The 21686-nt window shown below is 39.6% G+C and overlaps 1 protein-coding gene across 6 annotated transcripts in view; it reads left to right on the top strand.

Annotated features, from left to right (window-relative positions):
- The first annotated feature begins 4692 nt into the window (after positions 1-4692).
- NOVA1 (NOVA alternative splicing regulator 1) overlaps positions 4693-21686 on the top strand; it is a 129640-nt gene continuing 112646 nt past the window's right edge. The window contains exons 1-2 of one of the 6 annotated variants that reach the window (XM_073608710.1): positions 4693-4810; positions 7553-7696. Coding sequence is in view for 5 of the 6 variants with exons in the window: in XM_073608706.1 (XP_073464807.1) it covers positions 5647-5782; positions 7553-7696 (280 nt within the window). In the remaining variant the exon portion in view is untranslated. The other 5 variants (XM_073608706.1, XM_073608705.1, XM_073608708.1 and 2 more) reach the window with 5 other exon arrangements.

The raw sequence follows: 21686 nt of genomic DNA, 5'->3' as shown, positions 1-21686 counted from the left end.
CATTCATTAAAAAAAACATACATGAAACATGTGATCCTAGCTTTACCCCTTATGATCAGATTCAGGTGTAGGTCCATTTAACTCCTTCTCCCACAACTCCTTGGGTTCTTGGACACACCTAGGGAAGATAAGTTTCTCTGCTTCTCTCCTACAGCACCACACATAATGAGGTAGAGGTAGCTGGGCGAGTGATCTGCAGCCAAGTGAGAAGCCCTCCACAGTTAAAACTAGCATGTGGGCAGCTGGATGAGAGCTTAATAGCACACAACTTCTATAACAGATCCATATACTGTTGGCAGCTCTTTGTTCTTGGATCCCTCCAGTTGTTCCCCTGTGTTCCAGAATACCTTGGACTTCACTGTGAAGATAGTTGCAAGTAGCTGTGTTCTGTACTGTTTTACTAAAGTATTTATTTTATTTATTTTTATTTATTTCAGGTACGTATATAGCGCTCTCAATTTATGCAGCGCTTTACATATACATTATACATTCACATCAGTCCCTACACCCTCAAGGAGCTTACAATCTAAGGTCCCTAACTCACATTCATACATACTAGGGCCAATTTAGACAGGATCCAATTAACCTACCAGCATGTCTTTGGAGTGTGGGAGGAAACCAGAGTACAAGGAGGAAACCCACGCAGACACGCACCCACCAATTTCCAGTTTGAATCTCTGTTGTTAAGCTGGCCATACACTATTCAGTATTTGTACCACCTCGTTGAAACCTAAGCATTCAATGCAAATTGTGTTTATTCAGGCACACCCTTGTATTACATATTTGTTGGAAGATCTAAAGAGGACTTTGCACTCAGATTGTGTATTGTCACTTTTATAGATATAATGCTGTGCAGTCACATGTCACCCTGAAGGAACCACAGAGTCATTGCTGTGAAGGGTCCATGTTTGTGCAACTTTCATAATTTGTTGTGTATTATTCTGCAGAGTATGCAAGTTACAGTTACTTTCTGTCTGATCATTCAGCCAATTACCTATCCTGGTAAATGACAATGCACTGCTGTTTGGTGACATACAGTGTCTTCTTGCGTACTATAGCAAAATGCTACATGTCTGTACTTTACTGCAGCTCCAGGCTGCATTGCATTGTGAGTAGTGCACATACAGTATCTCACAAAAGTGAGTACACCCCCCACATTTTTGTAAATATTTTATTATATCTCTTCATGTGACAACACTGAAGAAACGACACTTTGCTACAATGTAAAGTAGTGAGTGTACAGCTTGTATAACAGTGTAAATTTGCTGTCCCCTCAAAATAACTCAAGACACAGCCATTAATGTCTAAACCACTGGCAACAAAAGTGAGTACACCCGTAAGTGAAAATGGACAAATTGGGACCAATTAGCCATTTTCCGTCCCCAATGTCATGTGACTCATTAGTGTTACAAGGTCTCAGGTGTGAATGGGGAGCAGGTGTTAAATTTGGTATTATCGCTCTCACTCTCTCATACTGGTCACTGGAAGTTCAACATGGCACCTCATGGCAAAGAGCTCTCAGAGGATCTGAAAAAAAAGAATTGTTGCCTCTCACAAAAATGGCTTAGGCCAGTGATAGCGAACCTTGGCACCCCAGATGTTTTGGAACTACATTTCCCATGATGCTCATGCACTCTGCTGTGTAGTTGAGCATCATGGGAAATGTAGTTCCAAAACATCTGGGGTGCCAAGGTTCTCCATCACTGGCCTAGGCTATAAGAAGATTACCAAGATCCTGAAACTGAGCTGCAGCACGGTGGCAAAGACCATACAGCTGTATAACAGCACAGGTTCCACTCAGAACAGGCTTCGCCATGGTCAACCAAGGAAGTTGAGTGCATGTGCTCAGCATCTAATCCAGAGGTTATCTTTGGGAAATAGACATATAAGTGCTGCCAGCATTGCTGCAGAGATTAAAGGAGTCAGGAGTCAGCCTGTCAGTGCTCAGACCATACGCCGCACACTGCATCAAATTGGTCTGCATGGCTGTCATCCCAGAAGGAAGCCTCTTCTAAAAATGATGCACAAGAAAGCCCGCAAACAGTTTGCTGAAGACAAGCAGACTAAGGACATGCATTACTGAACCATGTTCTGTGGTCTGAAGAGATCAAGATAAACTTATTTGGTTCATATGGTGTCAAGCGTGTGTGGTGGCAACCGGGTGAGGAGTACAAAGACATGTTTGTCTTGCCTGGTGGTGGGAGTGTCATGGTCTGGGGCTGCATGAGTGCTGCCAGCACTGGGGAGCTACAGTTCATTGAGGGAACCATGAATGCCAACATGTACTGTGACATACTGAAGCAGAGCATGATCCCCTCCCTTCGGAGACTAGGCCGCAGGGCAGTATTCCAACATAACGATCCCAAACACACCTCCAAGATGACCACTGCCTTGCTAAAGAAGCTGAGGGTAAAGGTGATGGACTGACCAAGCATGTCTCCAGACCTAAACCCTATTGAGCATCTGTGGGGCATCCGCAAACGGAAGGTGGAGGAGCGCAAGGTCTCTAACATCCACCAGCTCCGTGATGTCATCATGGAAGACTGGAAGAGGACTCCAGTGGCAACCTGTGAAGTTCTGGTGAACTCCATGCCCAAGAGGGTTAAGGCAATGCTGGAAAATAATGGTGGCCACACAAAATATTGACACTTTGGGCCCAATTTGGACATTTTTACTTAGGGGTGTACTCACTTTTGTTGCCAGCAGTTTAGACATTAATGGCTGTGTGTTGAGTTATTTTGAGGGGACAGCAAATTTACACTGTTATACAAGCTGTACACTCACTACTTTACATTGTGGCAAAGTGTAATTTCTTCAGTGTTGTCACATGAAAAGATATAATAAAATATTTACAAATATGTGAGGGGTGTACACACTTTTGTGAGATACTGTATAAGACAATTGTTTTCTATGTGCCCTAGCAGTGACTGGCGTATATCTAGTACAAATCACTGCACTATATGTGAACAAACCCTAAAAGCTCATCCGTTAATAAACATTGCTGCACTAAGGGGCACAATACACGTTACAATCTAACCATACAATCTCTGTACAATAAACTTTAGTTTTATCAAAACTATATAATATGAGGACCTATCCACTCTGTCCAATCAGTCTGCATCTAATCAGGCAGGCCCTTGCACAATCAGATTGTATAGTGTATAACCAGCCTAAGGCTGGCAATTCTTGGAGAAATTAGCTAGATTCCCCCATCAACACAGATAGTGTTGATGTGGGAATCCCTCCTGCCGGGCCATTGTCTTCCCCCATCAGGGGGGTAGGGGTGGGCAAAGGGTGAAGTTGTCCCCGCCTGGAGAAGACATTGATTATCGCTAGCGGCTATAGCAACCGCTAGTGATAATTGCAAGAGAATCTGGCAGGCTGGTTGTACCCACATTGATCGACTGATCAACTTGGTACATTCAGCCTGCCCATTAACGGTTCAAACCTTAGCCGGTTCCTGCTGAACCGGCCGAGATTCAAACCGTATATGCCCAGCCTAAGCTTTTAGTGTTTGTTCACACTATGTACAGTGACCTGGGTTTTTCTGTGCCAGGTCAACGCAGGCCACTGTACGGTGACATAGAAAACAATGTTTTTTTATGTGTGTTGTTTATAGCACATCTTTGTGTACATGTGCATTGCAGTGCAACTTGTCTGCATTTGAATGATACACACATTAATACATGTAAAAGCAATGCAAGTGAAAGTAAAGATATACCAAAAAAATATTTAGTATTTTGACGCTTTCAGAGATATGTCACTCGAGGACATGAAAACACATGCCAACATGCATAAAAAACCAATGTAAGACAATGCAATCTGCCTGAAAATACATGTTAAGGGCTCATTCACACTATGTGCGGAGACCTGCATTCACTAGTGAAAAAAAAAAAATGTTTTCTATGTGCCCCGATCACACCACAATGCTGTTGTAATGACATGCCCATGAAGGGCAGGTACCATCGCCAGCGTCTGTTTTACATGGTGCAGGAATACCTAGGGGCAAGGTGCAGTGTGGAAAAAACGCAACGTGTTTGCAGTTTCCCTCAGCGCACTGGATTACCTCGCATATCACCGCACGACAGCACAATGCACTGCACTGCTGTGCGGAGACATGAAGGAAGCGTTACTGCATAACACTTCAAATAAAGTTGAAAAATTGAGAAAAGTAAACAGCGCAATGCGCATTTCAGAAGCTCACACTGAAAGCAGCGCAACGTTTTACGAGTGTGAACACAGCCTTAATGTACATCAACACGCATGCATTTTTGATGCGTTGTGGTGAGTTTTATGAGCAGTGTGGAATGAAAGGACCGTTCAAATTGCCTGAAGGAGTCTGGCGTGATCAAAGATTCAGATTCTTTTATTAACATTTTGTTTGTTTTTTTTGCAATTTACATAATATAAATCTTTTATTTACATTTTTTTATTAACATTTTATTTGTTTTTTTTTTTTTTGTTTTTTTTTTTGTTTGTCTTTTTGCAATTTACATAATATAAATCTTTTTTTTTTTTTTCTAAAACAATATCTGCGGCTGTATCTGTTACTTTGTAGTGTGCCAACCAGACAGAAATAGCATGAAAATGCAGTGTACTAGCATGGATCTATCTGCATCAGGCTAAAGTATTCAGACATCTGGTGGTTAACCAGCTTTCAATTAATAATGTGTATTTTTTTTTTTTTTCAGGCGGTGCTGTCAGAGGAACCATCTGGCAAGTAAGAAGTTAAAGGAGCATGTCACGGTGCTGGGGAAGGCAAAGCTATTTGAGCGCACTGAGCCTGTGCTCCTGCGGCTGACCTATATAGGTAGGTGTAGGTAGCAGAAAGCCTTTGTGTGGGATGCTGGGCTAGGGATGTGCTAGAGCATCCTTCATATACACAGACACTTCAGACCCCAGCCAGCAGAGGACAGAACGCTGTACAGCTGAACACAGCAGCAGCCACAAGAGATCCAGTGTGAGCAGCAGGCAGGGGGATTATTAGGAAACAAAAGAGAGAGGAGGAGGAGGAGGAGAGAAAGCAAGGAAACAAGTCAGAGGCTGCAATCAGCACTGCTCCTCTCTCACACACATACACATCTCGCTGTGGCTGCTTTTCTTTCCTCCTCAGCCCTTCTTCATCCCTTTCCTCCACACACCCCTTCCCTCCCCATCACTCTGCACCCTCCCCCCCCCCACCCTCCATCGCCGTCGTTCTCCATCTCTGCCATCCTGCTTTATTTTCTGCTTGCCACCTCTCCGCTTCCCTCCCTCCTTTATATTTCTCTCATTCCCCCAATCCTTCTCTATCACCCCCTTCTTCTTTTCCCTGCACACTCTCCTTGCCACCCCCACCGTTCTGCACTCCTCCCCCTCTTTTCTCTCCCTCTCTCTTTCTCTCTCTCTCCATCCCTTTCCTCCCCCTCCTGGCTTCTCTTTTATTTATTTATTTTTGGCTGCTCTTCTCTGTCTGTTTCCCTTCTTTCGTTGTATAGCGGTGTCTGTATTTTTTGGAGGTGCACCAGGGGGCTCCCCTTTTGCAGTGCTCGCAGTGCAGGTAGTGGGGTCCCCCCTCACTCCCCTCCTGCTCCAGCCTGTGACCCCCCCTACCCCCAGAGTTCCCCCCCCCCACCCTGTGCTCTCAGCCTGCTGCAGCCTACCAACATGATGGCGGCAGCACCCATCCAGCAAAACGGCACCCATAGTGGGGTGCCCATAGACCTGGACCCCCCAGACTCAAGGAAGAGACCCCTGGAAGCACCCCCGGAGGCTGGAAGCACGAAAAGGACCAACACTGGAGGTGAGTGCACTGTCTGCTATACTGCAAGGGGGTGGAATAGATGTATTGAGACGGATTCTGGCCCTGCATGCACTCCTGGTACAGGCACCATGTTGGGGGTGTGTGGTACGTTGCTGGGGGCTTCTAAATCAGGCATGTTCATTGTAATCTATGGTCAAAATGGCGTCTTCTTGTGTTATTATTGTGGATTTTTATGGCTTACGTCCTCAACCTGTGCTATGCTCTCATTGCAATATGCTTTGTATGAAGGCAATACACGTATACACCCCTTAATGGTTCTGGGGTGCAGGGGCAGCTCGGAAAGGGGTACCTGCCCTTCATGGGCATGTCATTGTGTGCTTACAATAGATGCCGTGGACATAAGGACGGCTGATTTAAGGGTTTCATTGTGAATCACTACGGCTGCTGATGTAGGGGATGCAGGCACTGGCATCACTTGCAGCCCTCCGGAAAGGAACAGGTTAAATCCCAGTGCTGGAAGATGCATGGAGGAGGCAGGGACCAGACCAGTCAGCTGCACATCAGTGACTGCACCTCTCGGTCCCTTCTCATTGTTTCTGGGCATCCTTTTATTTAGCAAGACAAACCTTCCCTTTCCCGAGTGCCCGGATTTTTGGAGCAATACTGTGTGCCTTTTTTTTTTTTGATTCCCCCCAATCATTAATTGTGAGCTTGGGGGAGGGGGGGAAGAGAGAGAGGCTCAGCTCACAGGAGCTGGGGGTTGCTTCTTCTGCATCCTGGTGATGTGTCCTAGCATCTTCACGTTCATTCCTATTGGAGGCATAACAATGCAACGATGCAGAGGTGAATGCATTTGCTGAGGAATTGAAGGAAGATCATTTTTTTTTTTTCCTTGGCTTGGATGTATGCTCCCAGCACAGGAATCACACATGGACCTGCACTTTTATCATAAACTGTACAGGGATATATATTTACTGGAACATGTTGAGGTTATGCAAAGTCAGTGACTTGTTTTATATTAAAAACAAATGAACAAACATTCAACATTTTCAATCATTCCATTAAGCTGGGGCATTGATTTCCCAATTTTGCTATGTTTTACATTTTTTTATTCTGTTTTTGCTTTAACTTTGTTGGTTAAACGCGTCGATATCCGGTGACCTGTGCGTATTTAAGATAACTGTGATTTAAGCTTTAGATCAGTTTGAAATAAGGGGGAAAATCTTCTTAAACTACTTTAATTAATAAGCTTATAGGAGGATCATGAGAGATTGAAAGACGCTAAAGAAATACATTGGGATTAGTGTGGAAGTCATTCCACATTGCATTGAGTTTTTTTTTTTTTTTTTTTTCTTCTTGGCAACTACCTAATGCTTACAAATTAAACATGCTGTTCAGAGGTGAGATTTTGCATGGGTTCATTCATAGCAGATGTTGATAAAGAGTTTTGCTTGTCAGATGCCTCATCCATCCACGTATATTCATCTTGCATTGCTTTGCATTTTTTTTTTTATTATTATTATTTATGTATAGGGTATGGATTATATCATTTCAATGTGTTTTTTGTCAATGATTATAGGCTGAATTTCACATAAAACAGAAAAAAAAAAAATTGATATATTTGATTTGTGCCCACAAGCGGTGTTATAGGGACTTATGTAAGTGTATAGCAGAAACCGCGACATGGATAAAACACTTTACATTATGTACATCAATTGCAAATGTCTGAAAAATTGTGTCGTATATATATCTCTGCTGTATTCTAACTGTTGATTTTTTTTTTATTTTTATGTTTTTACCCCTTGACAGAAGACGGCCAATTTTTCCTGAAGGTCCTCATTCCTAGTTATGCAGCCGGATCTATCATAGGAAAGGGTGGGCAGACGATCGTCCAGCTACAGAAAGAGACAGGGGCTACAATCAAGCTGTCCAAATCCAAAGACTTCTATCCAGGTAAAGACCAGACTCGTGCCAGCACGTAACAAGTCTGCTGCCGAGTAGGATGTAAATGCATCATTGAATAACTGTGTTTGGGATGATAAGAATGGAATGTACAGTTATGTTTGCTGCCTGATATTTTTTTTTCCCCCTTGTTTTATATTCGTAGTTGGCTAAGAGGTGATCGACCTTGCTTAGGTTTGTTGAGCATTGTATGCATTTTAATGCCAGTGGTAAGCCACATTTACTGTTAGCTTTTTTCTATAGAGGTTTTGAACATTTTGGAATATGGGGAGGGTAAAGGGGCAGAAAAATTGCTGCCTGCCTATGACACACTTGCTGTGTAGGAGGATTCATATTGCAGTCACGCAAGCTTGGTGACATTTTAGTTTTGTGAACGTGAGTGGATGCCATGGCAGATGTCATGGCATATTCCACTGCGCAGTTTACAGCACAAATAAACAGAAGTCGGTACAGACAGAACAAGCCCAAATAAAATAAAAAACAGATTACACATTTTAGTATAAACCAATCTCTAGGACCTAGCAGAATCTATAGCAGCTGCAGGTTGCTGCTTATTGGACTCTAAATATATTGGTGTGTTCTTTATAGACAACCCAAGAGGATCTAAAAGGCAGATTTGACAATGAGTATCGCACACTGGATGTTCATATATTAGGACAGTTATTGCAATGAACTGCTAAAGCAATGGTGTCACCCTGTAAGAATATAGTGTGAAAGGTCAGTAAGTTAATTAGATGTTCTACTTCAAAGGCTGCCACTCTTAGACCACAAAAGAAGACTGCAATAAGACACTAGGCCGAAAGTCACTTACCAAATACATAGACGTGCGATCCAAACCATTTGTAATTACATCAGCCCCTACTATACAATTAGGAGCCATTGTTTTGTGTCACAGTTTGATTTGGGAAAGTCTATTTAATATCATTTTCTAGGAAAGATCATGCAAATGAAAAGCGTGGAGGATGTCTGTTTTGCGTAATTTAGCTGCACTGTTTGCAAATAAAAATCTGAAAAATATATGCAAATGCATAGTGTTCATCCTCTTCCAGACAAAAACATTGTTTTAAGCAAGCCACCGTTAGTGCGCTGTACATAGCATTTAAATGAGATAATGTTGCCTTATTACGCTTTAATGGCAGAGGGTTTTGGAAGGCTTGTTTGGTATGTATGAGACCCTTGTGTATGCATGACTTTCTTCTTAGAATTATTTAAAACAATTGTTGATTGTCGATCATTTTCATGTATGTCCTTTGAATTACCTTTATCCTTATTCAAATGCATAGTGTGAGCATTACCTGTAATGCATTACCTGTAATGAAGCAATTATTGTAGCAGGTAGGGGTTGTAGGATTAATCTGACAAGGCTGCATCCAGCCTTCATCAAACGGTCTGTTTTTATAATCTAGGTAGCTATACCCTTACAGTAACGTAAATTATACATGTGATTGCAATTGGACTGAATGTGGACACTATACCTACTTGGCTATAGCACATACCTATGCGCTGACCATGCAACTCATTATATAAATGCACACATCCTACTCTAGGATTGACAGTTTGTATGCATGCATGTAGGTATAGATTTAATGTTTTCAGAAATGGAGATTTGCAAGGATCAGAGTTTATTGCAGCATAGTCAGATAAAAATAACATGGTGTGGGGGGGTGGTTAATGCTCAAATTTAATAAGGTAATATATCTGGCAGACAACCGTTCAGCCAAATTGAATTTGCTGTTTAACAGCTGAAAATGAAATAGCATTTCTTGCATTATACATGAGTTTGTATTAGATGTGCTGAGATATTATAGGAAAGCGGTGTTTAGAAAAGATAGCCCAAATTCCAGATTAAAAGTGGCCTTGTTTTGCCAATAATTTAATTCCGCTTGAATTGGTTTGAGTCTTGCAGTCCTGGGCCATACTTGTAGCAGAGTGTACATATGTGGCTGTCTGCTATTCATGCTGTGCTTTTTTTAGCTGCCTTGCTATATTTCTACATGGAAATGCATTGTTGGGCTCTAGTTGTGTGCAGTGTACCAGTATATATATATATATATATATATATATATATATATATATATATATATATATATATATATAGTTTTATGTATATTTTTTATGCAAGGTACTATTTTTAACAAGTCCTTGATGTAACATCATAAATACATCATATAAAAAAAAAAAATAACAATAAAATTACAATATCATACAGACAAGTAAGCATAATTATGCTTAATGCTGTAATTTCAGTGTGGCAATTAAATTACTAGATAACCATCTTCTAATAAATTGAATTTTATAGATAAGGCTTTTAGGCCTGAAAGAAAATACTTCATTTAAAAAAATCATCGACTTTTGCTAGTCGATGAGCTGGGTACACACAATAGTTTACACGTGTATGTATATATGTGTGTTTGTGTGTACTATTTTATGTATATCCTTCCAATGACCTGTTGATGTACTAGTTAGGAAACCTCCTTTCAACGTTCATTTCCGATACATTTTAACAACTGAATAGGATGTGACCAGTCCTGGTTCATTGATTTTCGCTGTGATTGAAGAACGTTTGCACATATATGCAATTCAGAAGGTATAATATAATTGACATTCAGAGAGAGATGTTTCTGCTGCCTAAGATTTAAGTTCTGTTCTTGTGATTAGGTTGAGATTTGAGTTTATAATAAAGGAACGTCTATACTAGTGAGTTCATGTAATATCGAAACAGAGACATATGTCTTATGCTTCTCTCTGTTGATTGAGTTTGTTCAATGATGAAAGCGCTTTTAAGGGTGTAAGAAGAGTGCAAATAAGGAATGGAACAAAAGGAAGGCGCCAATAGTTTGATACATACACTCATTTTGTTGGCTGGTGAAAATTTTCATCGCACACTATTAGTGGATGTCTATGTGTAAAACAGTGTATGTTTTTTACACGGATGTCTAGCTGCATGCTATCACTTAGGCAATGAGGAATGAAATGATGTCACTATATGTGACTCTTCATTGTGACAGCTGGTGGGGTTTCCATTTTAACCTTATCATCCCTGGACATTTTCATGGCTTTTTATTTGTCCAATATTTTTATTTTTTCATCTCTACTCTCTTTACTGATAATAAAGAAAAGCTGGCAGTGTTTTGCCCAAGGTGAAAATATATACTTTGTGCACATTATGTCTACCTAAATGTACATATATGTCGATCGTTCTCCCAAGCTATCCAAAGTCATAGTCATGTCATTGGCTATTGTGATGCGAAGGTACGTCACTATCCTGCAGCAATAATGACTTCTAACTGGGGAAGTTTAATGTTATTCAGGATTAGTACAGTATGTTGCTATGTGTGCAGTATAATTGTCATCATTTTCTTAACAGAATGTCATTGACACTTTTTGATGCTTGGTTTATTTTGAGGTGTTTCATTGAGTTCCTATGGAAATAACTGAACATATTTTACACTCTCTTAGTTGGCTTGCTAAACTTATAGATATGAATGTCTAAAGTGACACCAAACACCAATTCTAATACAACCTATGGAAATCTGCATGTATTATTCTCGATCCAATGCACTAATACTGGATCTCATATATTTTAACTGGAATAACAAATTGCGTGAAGAAAATTTTTGGTGTGGCTATGATATTATCATTCATTTTCCTACAAAATCATTTTTTAAATGGTCTTATTATAGGTTTTTAAAGGTTCCTAAATTCCAGTTGAGACTAGCGTAAAACCTTGATCTATACAGATTTGATTGTAAGCTTTGTCAAACACTCCCAGCTACTCTAAATGGGATGGTTTAAGACATAGTAAATGACTGAAAATATAGTTGTTGTTTGATAGAAAATGAACACAGATATATACTGAATATGACCAGTTAGTGAAAAGCATTCCATGAAACATCCATGCCTAGGTAGATTCTTTACAGTAAAAATTCCGCAGGTGGCAGTGCTGGAGCATTGAATCCGCATTTTACTAAACACTGTGGTGTCGTCATTGCAGATAACCATCAGCAATCATAGCTCTGTGATGTCCCTAATCACCCTACTTATAATCCCAAGCTAGTTTATTTTCTAGTGTCACAAAGTACTGTATTACTGTCCAAAAATGATCAAATATGAACTTCATGTTGACTATTAGTTGCGTTTTGTGACTCTACTGATACAAAAGAGATATAAGACGATGAAAAGAAGGAAAAGACATTCAGAGATGTACAATAGTACACTAGCGGACTACCTATGTTGAAACCACAGTTATGTTTATTACAATTGTTTGGTAAAACCTAGTTTATTAAAACATAACTGGTAATAAGACTGGAAGCCTTCAGTTGTAGAGAAAGCTGAACGCGAAAGGAAATTTTAATTTTCAATTAAGGGTATCGGGGCATAGCAGAAGAATGAACACCAAACCACATTGTAGTCCATGCTTGGATCATTAGTCAAAATTAATTCTAGTAGAACCATTTGGCCCATGTATCTACAGGTTCCAGATCACATAAACATGTAGAATCATATCATCTCTGTATGAACCATAGCAACTTGGATATCTTTTTACTATTTCCAAGTATGTTTAAATAGGCACAGTATACCTGCAAGGCAAATTGCATGAAGAATATAAAAAACAAAAAAACAAAAAAAAAAATAAAAAACACTTTGGCCCTCCTTTGCTATCCAGACCCACTCATTTTCTCAAAAACATTCTCTCAATTTTAGTTGTAGTTAATACTGTGCTCCTGTCTGTTAAGCTCTGTGGTCTGAACTGACCAGCCGTTATCTCAATGAAAAGCGATATCCAGAGATGTAAGAAAAGATTCACTGAAGCGTGTCACACAATTACTTTGCTCCCAAAATGCGCTACAAGCAGTTATTAGCCAAGATAAGCACACTGGTAAAGAAACTCCTCTGGCTCCTCTACAGGTTCACACTCCCGGATTTCCATCACGGCTGCTTTCATCAATGAAAAAAAAACGACTATTTCTATCTATGCTGTTTACCTGATATTGATTGACGAGATTTAAATGAAATGCCACATAGTAAATACTGTTCACTTTTATAAGCCCAGCATGCCAGTTTTCTTCCTATTCCCTATTCAGTTTTGTAATGAAGTCACAACTGTCCTCCATATGGGGTATATGGAAAAACGTCTGTCTGTTTCAAGCTTAGCGTTAGCGATGGGTGAATCTGCCCAGGTTCGAAGGTTGCCAGGGGTTTGGCGAATCATGTTCAAAATTTGATGAATCCGAACTTCGAAATCCAAGGTGAATCTGAAATTCAAGGTGAATTTCATTGAAGTCCATGCAGGCAAAAAATGTTGTGGTAAATTATGACTATTGGTATGGCTAATAGGCAAACTTCAATGAAAAGGCATTTAAAGCTGGGCACTGCCATAGAGCACATGTACCAATTAAAAAAAAGATAGCATACAGCAAGGGAGTGGTTCTTTTCATGTAGCTTTGAGGACAATGTTGAAAACAGAAACACCCTTTAAATAACATGCTTGGGGATACTTTAAAGCTATAAGTGAATTTTTGAAATTGTATTATTTTCCTGGATAGTTTCAGTGACAGTGTACACATATTTATCTGTGGATTTTAAATTAAATTAGCTTGGCTCACATACAGCAGCAGAACCCCAGTCTGAAACAGAATTTGTTCAGGTAGTTTTAGAAAGCGACACATGTGAACCTGCTTTGACTGGCATAAAGAATATGGCCAATAGTCCGCTCTGGTTATTCTTGTCTATACCGTTGCAAAACTGTTCTGCCGCTGGCCAATTTCCAGGCATGCCTAGGTCAAAATTTTTAGAGACTAAGTGCACAAACTGGGCTTTACTGTAAGAGTTAAGATCCCGCAGAGGATACAGCAGTGCAAAATTGGCCAGGAGGAGAATTTTAATCAGAGATAATAGGCCTAACTGGTGTATGCCTAACTTTTATTGTACCTATGGGGATATGGGGGTGCATTGGATGTGTTATATAACGTGAGGTGGTTTGGGTGCACACTGTTAATGCACTTCGTTTTTTTTCCTTTACAACGATGCAGCAGGATACTGCAAACAAAGAGGCAGCTTAAAGAACAGATGGACAGTAACAAGTGAATGCTCTAGATTAGACACCAAAAACACAAAAATCCCCTATCAATGTAAGAAAAAAAAAAAAAACACAGAAGAGATCAAAAGCCCCAAAATACCACCCCTAGAACAAAAGCATCTTTTTTCAAAAGGGAAGACTTTTAGCAAAAGAAAAAAAAAACACCAAAATTGTTAAAATAAACTCCAATAAACCCAAGAAAATAAATTAAATCTGCAAAATAACGGCGCCTGAAACAAAGCCCGTTTTTTTTAAAAAGGGAGACCTTACAGCACAAAAAAAGTTTGCTAATGTTGGGACAGTAGACTAAAGTAACCACTGACCTCAGATCATCCATACAATAAAATGAAAGACAAAAAAAGTCCTCGATAATAGGAAAAAGGTCAACAAAGGGGTTGATTTTCCAAAGAGCTAGCAGTTTCTCTAAATGACCCTAATCTCTCCCTGTGCTTTCCTTACAACAACTTACAATTCACTGACGTTATGGCTGTCTTGTGTCCCCCCCATCCTTTTTTAAAGAGGGGACCAGCTTATCTAAAAGCCCCTTACTGAACCTTATAAGTCTGATGGCCATAGTTCAAAGACCGTGCAGTGTATTATGGTTTTTAAAAATGATCCCGGGCAAATCTGCACAAAAATTCATTCTGCACAATTCATGACTCTTGTACCCACGGTAGAGACGGATCTCATCCCCACTCAGCTATTTATTTGTGTCCTGCTCCGACTATATGAATGTGTCTGGGTTTCAGCCAGCAGTAAACAGTGAATGAAGGAGCTTTGCCACAGACGGTGTGATAAAGCAGGAGTAGCTGTCAGGACTGGCGTCCATTCAGGGCTATGACAGAGCAGCGGTGCATTTTTTAATGCTCACAAGTGGAAGCATCAGCTTTGCTTATCTCTATCTTGAGTAGTATAAAGGATTTCTATCAGTAATCTTAATGTTTAAAGCCAAAACACATTTGTTTGTTACAGTCACCAAACACATCTGTCTCGTTCTTCTCAAATGCTGCATAGTGATGTGTCATCAGATTGCTTTTTTTTTCAGTGTCTATCTCGCTAATTATTTGGCTATGAAATAACATAGACTTTTACTCAGCCTCATATTAAAAATGGAATGTTTCACTACCGTTTCTTTGGGTGATGCAGACAATGAAGCCATCGCTCGTCTCCTAAGCAGCCTATGGCAGAATGCCGAACCATCAAACTGTAACTGTGTCCAAAAACTGTAATGAGTATGTGCCGCTGTAGGGTGCTCATCGCTTTAAAAGAGTTCCATAGCGTGAAATTTAAAATTCCTCACCTGTCCTCATTTTGTGACCTCAAATGGATCATTGTGCGCATGTTTTGTGCATATTGCGTTACAATGATGTCATTTAAAAGTAGAGGAGCTGATTTAAAACCACGTCCATGTGTGCTTTACCAGGGCCTGGCTACTTGATAAATGCTCATATTTTAACAGGAATAAGCACCATCCCCTTAAGCATGGGCAACTACATTTAAATTAGCCTCTATGCAGAGATAATACTTTTTTCCAGCTGTTAACTTAGCAAGCATGCAAGAATCACATTATTTTCAAGCAGTGGTAAAGTCAACTAACTATGAGTTCAGGTAATTCACACGCCATGTCTCTATGTGTAATAAAAGACATGAGCGACGAGAAAAGAAGATAATCATTTGCAGGGCTTTCAATTCAGTTCACCTAAGTTTGTCAAGCATCTAGGTCTCATATGAGTATGTTATTTTATTTTATTTCATTGAAACAAATGCATAATTGTTTCAGAAGCGGCACACGGGCATATTTGACCTAAACACAATAACTACAGAATTAAAACACCTAGCAATAAAATAATTAACATTTTTACATTATATGTTACTTTTTCTAATCAATATAGACCACACATGAACCCTTGTATAGTTAATAGTTTACATATGGCCCAATTTAAAAAATATTTTAAAATGTTAAAAGGCCTATTACATCTGGAAAATCAATGCCAATTCATTCCGTGTGTTTTTTCACAGTCACTGACAGCTTTCACAAGATACTTGCAGACTCACTATAACCATATAGGTAACTTATAATATGCAATATAAAGTAGAAAAAAAAAATAGTATGGAAAGAGGGCTCCTTTAACCAGAAGGGGGGGGGGGGGTTAATTCCAACTGGTTGGTATTTGGTAAAAAATCTTCAGCATTAAAAATTTTTTGGCCGGTATAATTCTGTAACCCATTGCAACAAGTTATCAAATGATAAAAGCAAACGCAAATATATTCTGTGCCAAGTACTTGGAACATGGTGCTTTCCAGAAAAAAAATAATCTTTCTCTGCTTTGTAGCAATGTGCCCACTGTGTATTATATTACAATTAGCAATTGACCCCTGCCTTTCCCAGACTGGCCCTAGCATTCCTATTCACATTGTTTATTAGTGCTCCTCACAATTAGGTTAAGAGCAAATGCTTTTCTCTCATATCTCCCCTTTCTGTAGTTTTGGAGAATTGTGATAATGAATTTCCAAATCATAGATCTCATCATTGAAAAAGTGTGGCTCCCCCTCATTTTTCGAAGCAGTGCAATTTTTGCCACATTCTTGAATTTTTTGCCAAACAGGTAATTTATTTTAGGTTTCTTTTTAAATAAACTTCCACGGATATATACTCTTTCATCCACTGTAATAATTGACAATTTTTTTTAATATTCATATAATTATAACTGCAGGACTTGTTAGTAGCTGAATGAAGAGACTAGTTTAAAGCATGCATTTAGTGACCAAGAAGGAACAAAATGGTTCCCGAATTTGTACAGTGATCAAGAAAACATATTTTGGTAGATAGCAAAGTGAGCAAATGTGCAGAAAATTGTAGAAGGAGCCACTGTGAATTGAGAACTGTCACTCATCAAGATTCCATATTTCAGGCTCTGTCTAGCTGGACCTTTGCAGCCTGTCTTTAGAAGGAACTAAGCACAAGTGTTTATTGAATTGTGGGAGTGAAATCCCATATTAACCCTTTATACAGTTTTGTGCAGTAGAAGTTTGAAGTCTTGAAACTACTTTGGGTTAAGGGAAAAGGTCTGATATACTGTATGTGTCAGTAGAAAGCTGCAGGTAATTGGGGCCCAACTGGTAGGAACTCAACCACAGCAGTGTCTGGTTTCACTGCAGCTGCTGTTGGTCTTAATTACCCTGACCTATAGGGCAGGAGGAGGAACTCCGTCCAACAGGGAAGCGGCCACTAAGCTCCTATTGGCACCCTATGTGACTTTCTTTGCGACTCCCCCCTTCTATTTGACTGGAATGATCTGACACTAAAAACCACTTCATACATAAACATACAGTGTAGCTGAATTTTCCATTGCAACAAATTAACTTTTTTTCTGCAACTTTCAACCACTTTCCTTTAATAGGCATTATAAAAAATAAAAAACAGAAAAAAATCAGGGCTGATTTGCAAATACTAAAAGTTGGTGCATTGCTCCTGGCTACCAATCAGGAGTTAGGATTTATTTTCTAACCTGCTCTAGAAAATGATGATTAGAGATTGGCTGGCTGCAGTAGAATGAAATTGCAGCCTCAATATTCTATACTAGCTTTGATATGGCGTGTCTTTCATTTAATACTGGGTTAGATTTTTGTGGTTGTACAAGGTTGAATTTTAGATAAGTCAAAATCATATTAAATAAGCAATAATATCTCTAGATCCCGCAGCCTCCCAGCTTCAGAAACTCATAAACATTTCTCCAATTTAAAGAAAATGGCTAACTTAATTTGCTTTTGCTGTACATTTAGTTTTTGTGATTTAAAAAATTGCACTGAAAGCATTTTGTGAGATATTACACTTGGCACATTGAATGAGTCTTAAGTCATTATTAAAGGGCTGGCAACAAATTTCTGTGCGTAACAAATCTTCTACAGATGAGTTTGCACACATCTACTGTCTGTATTCCTATGTACCCTTGGCGTAAAAGCGTAGATTTAGAAGTTTGGAGCCAAGCCAGCTTTTAGGGCATATCATCTCCCCCCACCCTGGAAGTGAGGATATTCCTGTAATCTCGCAACCCTCGGTCAGCTGAAGGGACAGTTACGTCCTAAGCATACATTCAGTCACCTGCCAACGAGGAGAGACATTCTATGGGCATTCCCTTCATGTCTTGGCCCTGTCGCTGCAATGACGTAAAAAAAACTGTGTTAAGGAGAAGCTTACATGATATAGATAGTGATGGCATTGAAGGGAAATTGGTACCATATGACTGATTCTCAGAAAGAAATAACCAAAATAAACTTGCAACAAATCCTCTCTATAAAATCATACATTTGCAGTTATTTTACAAAAGATAGAGTGCATATCAAACAATGAATCACTGCCAAGTATGCAGTAAACACATTTTACCTATTCATTGAGTAAATAGTTCAAGACACATTTAAATTAAGCCACTTTTCTATGATAGTCACACAAGGTAGCCTTGGGCTGTAAGCAAGAAAAGATGGTTCCGTTTGTTGCCATAAAAGAGTACGGGAGTCCCCCTACACAGTCTGGAGGTGCAATATGTTGCACTGTATAGTAGAGGACATTGATGGAAAAATAAAGGTTTACACAGGGCTTAATAATTGAAAAAATTCCCAAACTTATAACTAACTATAAGATAGTGGTAATCCTTTATTTCAATTTCCCTTTGTAAATATGTAATGCAAATATTTACAGCTATATGGATAAAAATGTATAGAGTCCTTTGGGGAAATAAAGGCTAAACTTAAAAAGTTCTCTCTACTCATTTGGGAAGATTTTCCCTCTCTTTGTGTCCGTGTGAAACCAGAACAAGAAGTGGATAGGAAGACAGGTAGACACGGTAGTTAGAAGTTTATTTATTTATTTATTTCAGGTACCGCTGTCAATTTACGCAGCACTTTACATATATATTATACATTCACATCAGTCCCTATACCCTCAAGGAGCTTACAATCTAAGGTCCCTAACTCACATTCATACCTATACTAGGGCCAATTTAGACAGGATCCAATTAACCTACCAGCATGTCTTTGGAGTGTGGGAGGAAACCGGAGTACCCGGAGGAAACCCACGCAGACACAGGTAGAACATGCAAACTCCAGGCAGGTAGTGTCGTGGTTGGGATTCGAACCAGCGACCCTTCTTACTGCTAGGCGAGAGTGCTACCCACTACACCACTGTGCCGCCCCAGAAGTTGTACTCCTTTCCCATTTGTATCATGTTCTGTCCTGAAAATAAATCTAAAACTGGCCATGGATGGATCAGTTTTAACTGATCAGCCAGCCAGCTGATAAAAAAAACCCCAAAAAAACAAGGAACCAATTCCCCCATCCGCACATACGAAGTAGATGGGGAATCCCTCCCACTGCGCTATTGCATTTTGGCAGTGGGACTCCTCCACTGCCAGAATACACTAATCTCTTCTGCAGCCAATTAGATGCAAGCACAGATTGAGTGAAAATATGACAACACTCCCGTTCCTTTTGAACTGATCGCCAGATTTACTCCTCTTGAACAGGATAGGCCATACATGTATCACAATGTCGCTGGTTCCTGTTAAACAGCTTGAATTTTGATCCATGCATGACCATTCGTGATAGATAGGGCAATACAAATCTGAGAACTCTTCCTAACTACAAAATGTTTGCTGAAGTTGGGCATTAAGGTGCCCATACACTAGTAATTTTGAAAAAAATTCAGAAAATCATATGACATTGACTATTTCATCACCTGCTTTGCATCAATTATTGTTGAATGGCAGAATTGGCCAATCCTATAGCCAATGACTATGTTTCCTGATACCACCTCACTGCCCTAAATAGTCTTTGTTTATTTAAACCCATCACCAAAACGCTATTCATTTCTTCTTTTGACAGAAATCTTTCCACCTCTCGGACTCAGTAGCCAGGTGGATTCTTTGCAACAATATAATAGCTCATTCGCACGGACTATGTAGAAAATTATTGAATTTAACTGATTTCCTATCCCTGTAGAGTGCACCACCATACTAGGTATTTCTTTACAAAGTACATTGAACAATTTACAGTCCTTAGCGCAATGCAATAGCCTCTTACAGCCTCATGCCCTTTGCTTCTTGCTATACGACCACATTCTAGACCAGTGATGGTGAACCTTGGCAACCTAGATGTTTTGGAACTACATTTCCCATGATGCTCATGCACTCTGCAGTGTAGCTGAGCATCATGGGAAATGTAGTTCCAATACATCTGGGGTGCTAAGGTTGGCCATCACTGTTCTAGACCATAATTGGTCAGAAGCCAATGAAACTAAACCTAAATATTTTTTTGGAGAACATAGAACCTACATGTAGATAGGGTCCTTGCTGGAAACTGAAACACAAACTTCAAGTCTGCAAAGGCAGGAGTACTAATCATGCAGCCACCCTGCTATACAGTACATTTATAAAATGTATAATTATAATAAGAAAAAATTATAGTTAGGCCAGATTTGGCAAGATGTGAAATATGAATAAGGTGTATGGATGGGGCATTTAGTTAACTTATACTATGAGGATGAACAGAGTAGTCCTTTAGGTACATCTTTACACATTGCAACATAAGATGTACCAATAATCAAGGCTGATCATTATTCAATAAAATATGTCATGAGGCAAACACACCTAAACATTTCCTTAATGGTTTTGTAACATTTGTGTTTCTTTTTAGCAACACATTTTTCTGCAAATAATACAACACTAAAAGTAACTGAAAAATGTTTTTCATAAAGCAACAGATACAGCACAAAGGCTAACAGTCATATTACAAAACAATTTCTGGACACATTCAAATTTCAGACTAGTCAGATTTTCAATCTGGATGGATCACAGTAGGAATTGTTAATCCTGTTACATTCCCTTTCTTTGTACTCTTGTCAATGACATTAAATACAAACTATACATGTCACAAGGATCCAAGGAGCACTTAGATCCAGAACTATTGCCCACCCACACAAGTGCTTTACACACTTTTTTCATTATCCTAGAAACCTAAAGCAGCTGCTGTCTTAAATTGACTGCTGGTTGATAGAAACTGGCAGCTTATTTTTTGAATTGTAGTGCTAGTCTCGCATGGAACCCCGATTTTTTTTTTCCAACATATTGTACCTCTTTGTCTTTGTAATTTTGTAGAGCTGGAGGAGCTATGGGCCATTTTTTACTCTCTATTTCTATGTCACAGTTATTAAGAAGGCTCCTTCTATGTTACTGGTTGACAACCATGGCGTTTCCTTGGTAACCACTACATTAACTGAACAGGCTATGCTTCTTCTGTACATCATGGATACATCTTGAGGCTGGAGGGGGGCTGTAGTGTTGTATTTGTGTTCAAATTGCCGTTAACCTTTATACAGATCCTTAAAGTATAAGTCCACCCTAACGCTAAAATCCCTGCATCTACAGACATCCGCGATCTAACACTAACCTATCTAGCCCTGTAAAGAAGAAATCAGTATACATAATTTTTTGAAGCCGATTTGGTCCGGTCACCAGCGGCAGAAGCTCTGCAGAGGACACAGCTGACAACAGCTGTGAAATGAATGGGGAGTGACGTCACCCATAGAGTTACTATTGGGCTTCCGTTGTCGGCTGTGTCCTCTGCACCTGCCTACACAGCGAAGCCGCAGCTGACAGCAAATCGTGGAATCACGTCGGATCGGCTTCAAAAAAGGTATGTATACTGATTTATTCTTTACAGGGCTAGTGTTAGTTTTAGATCGTGGATGTCTGTAGATGCAGTGATTTTAGTGTTAGGGTGGACTTCTAATTTAAAGCTGAACTCCAGGAAACCTAACAATTCTCTCATGCAATGAGGCTTCGCCTGCACTGCAAGGGTTACCTGCTCATTTCTGTTGAAAAATCAGAAATGATTCTTTTTCCAGGCTCC

Source organism: Aquarana catesbeiana, linkage group LG13 (assembly GCF_042186555.1).
Source record: "Aquarana catesbeiana isolate 2022-GZ linkage group LG13, ASM4218655v1, whole genome shotgun sequence".
Taxonomy (NCBI): domain Eukaryota; kingdom Metazoa; phylum Chordata; class Amphibia; order Anura; family Ranidae; genus Aquarana; species Aquarana catesbeiana.
Note: the sequence above shows the minus strand (reverse complement) of the source record. Positions and strands in the feature narration are given on the sequence as shown.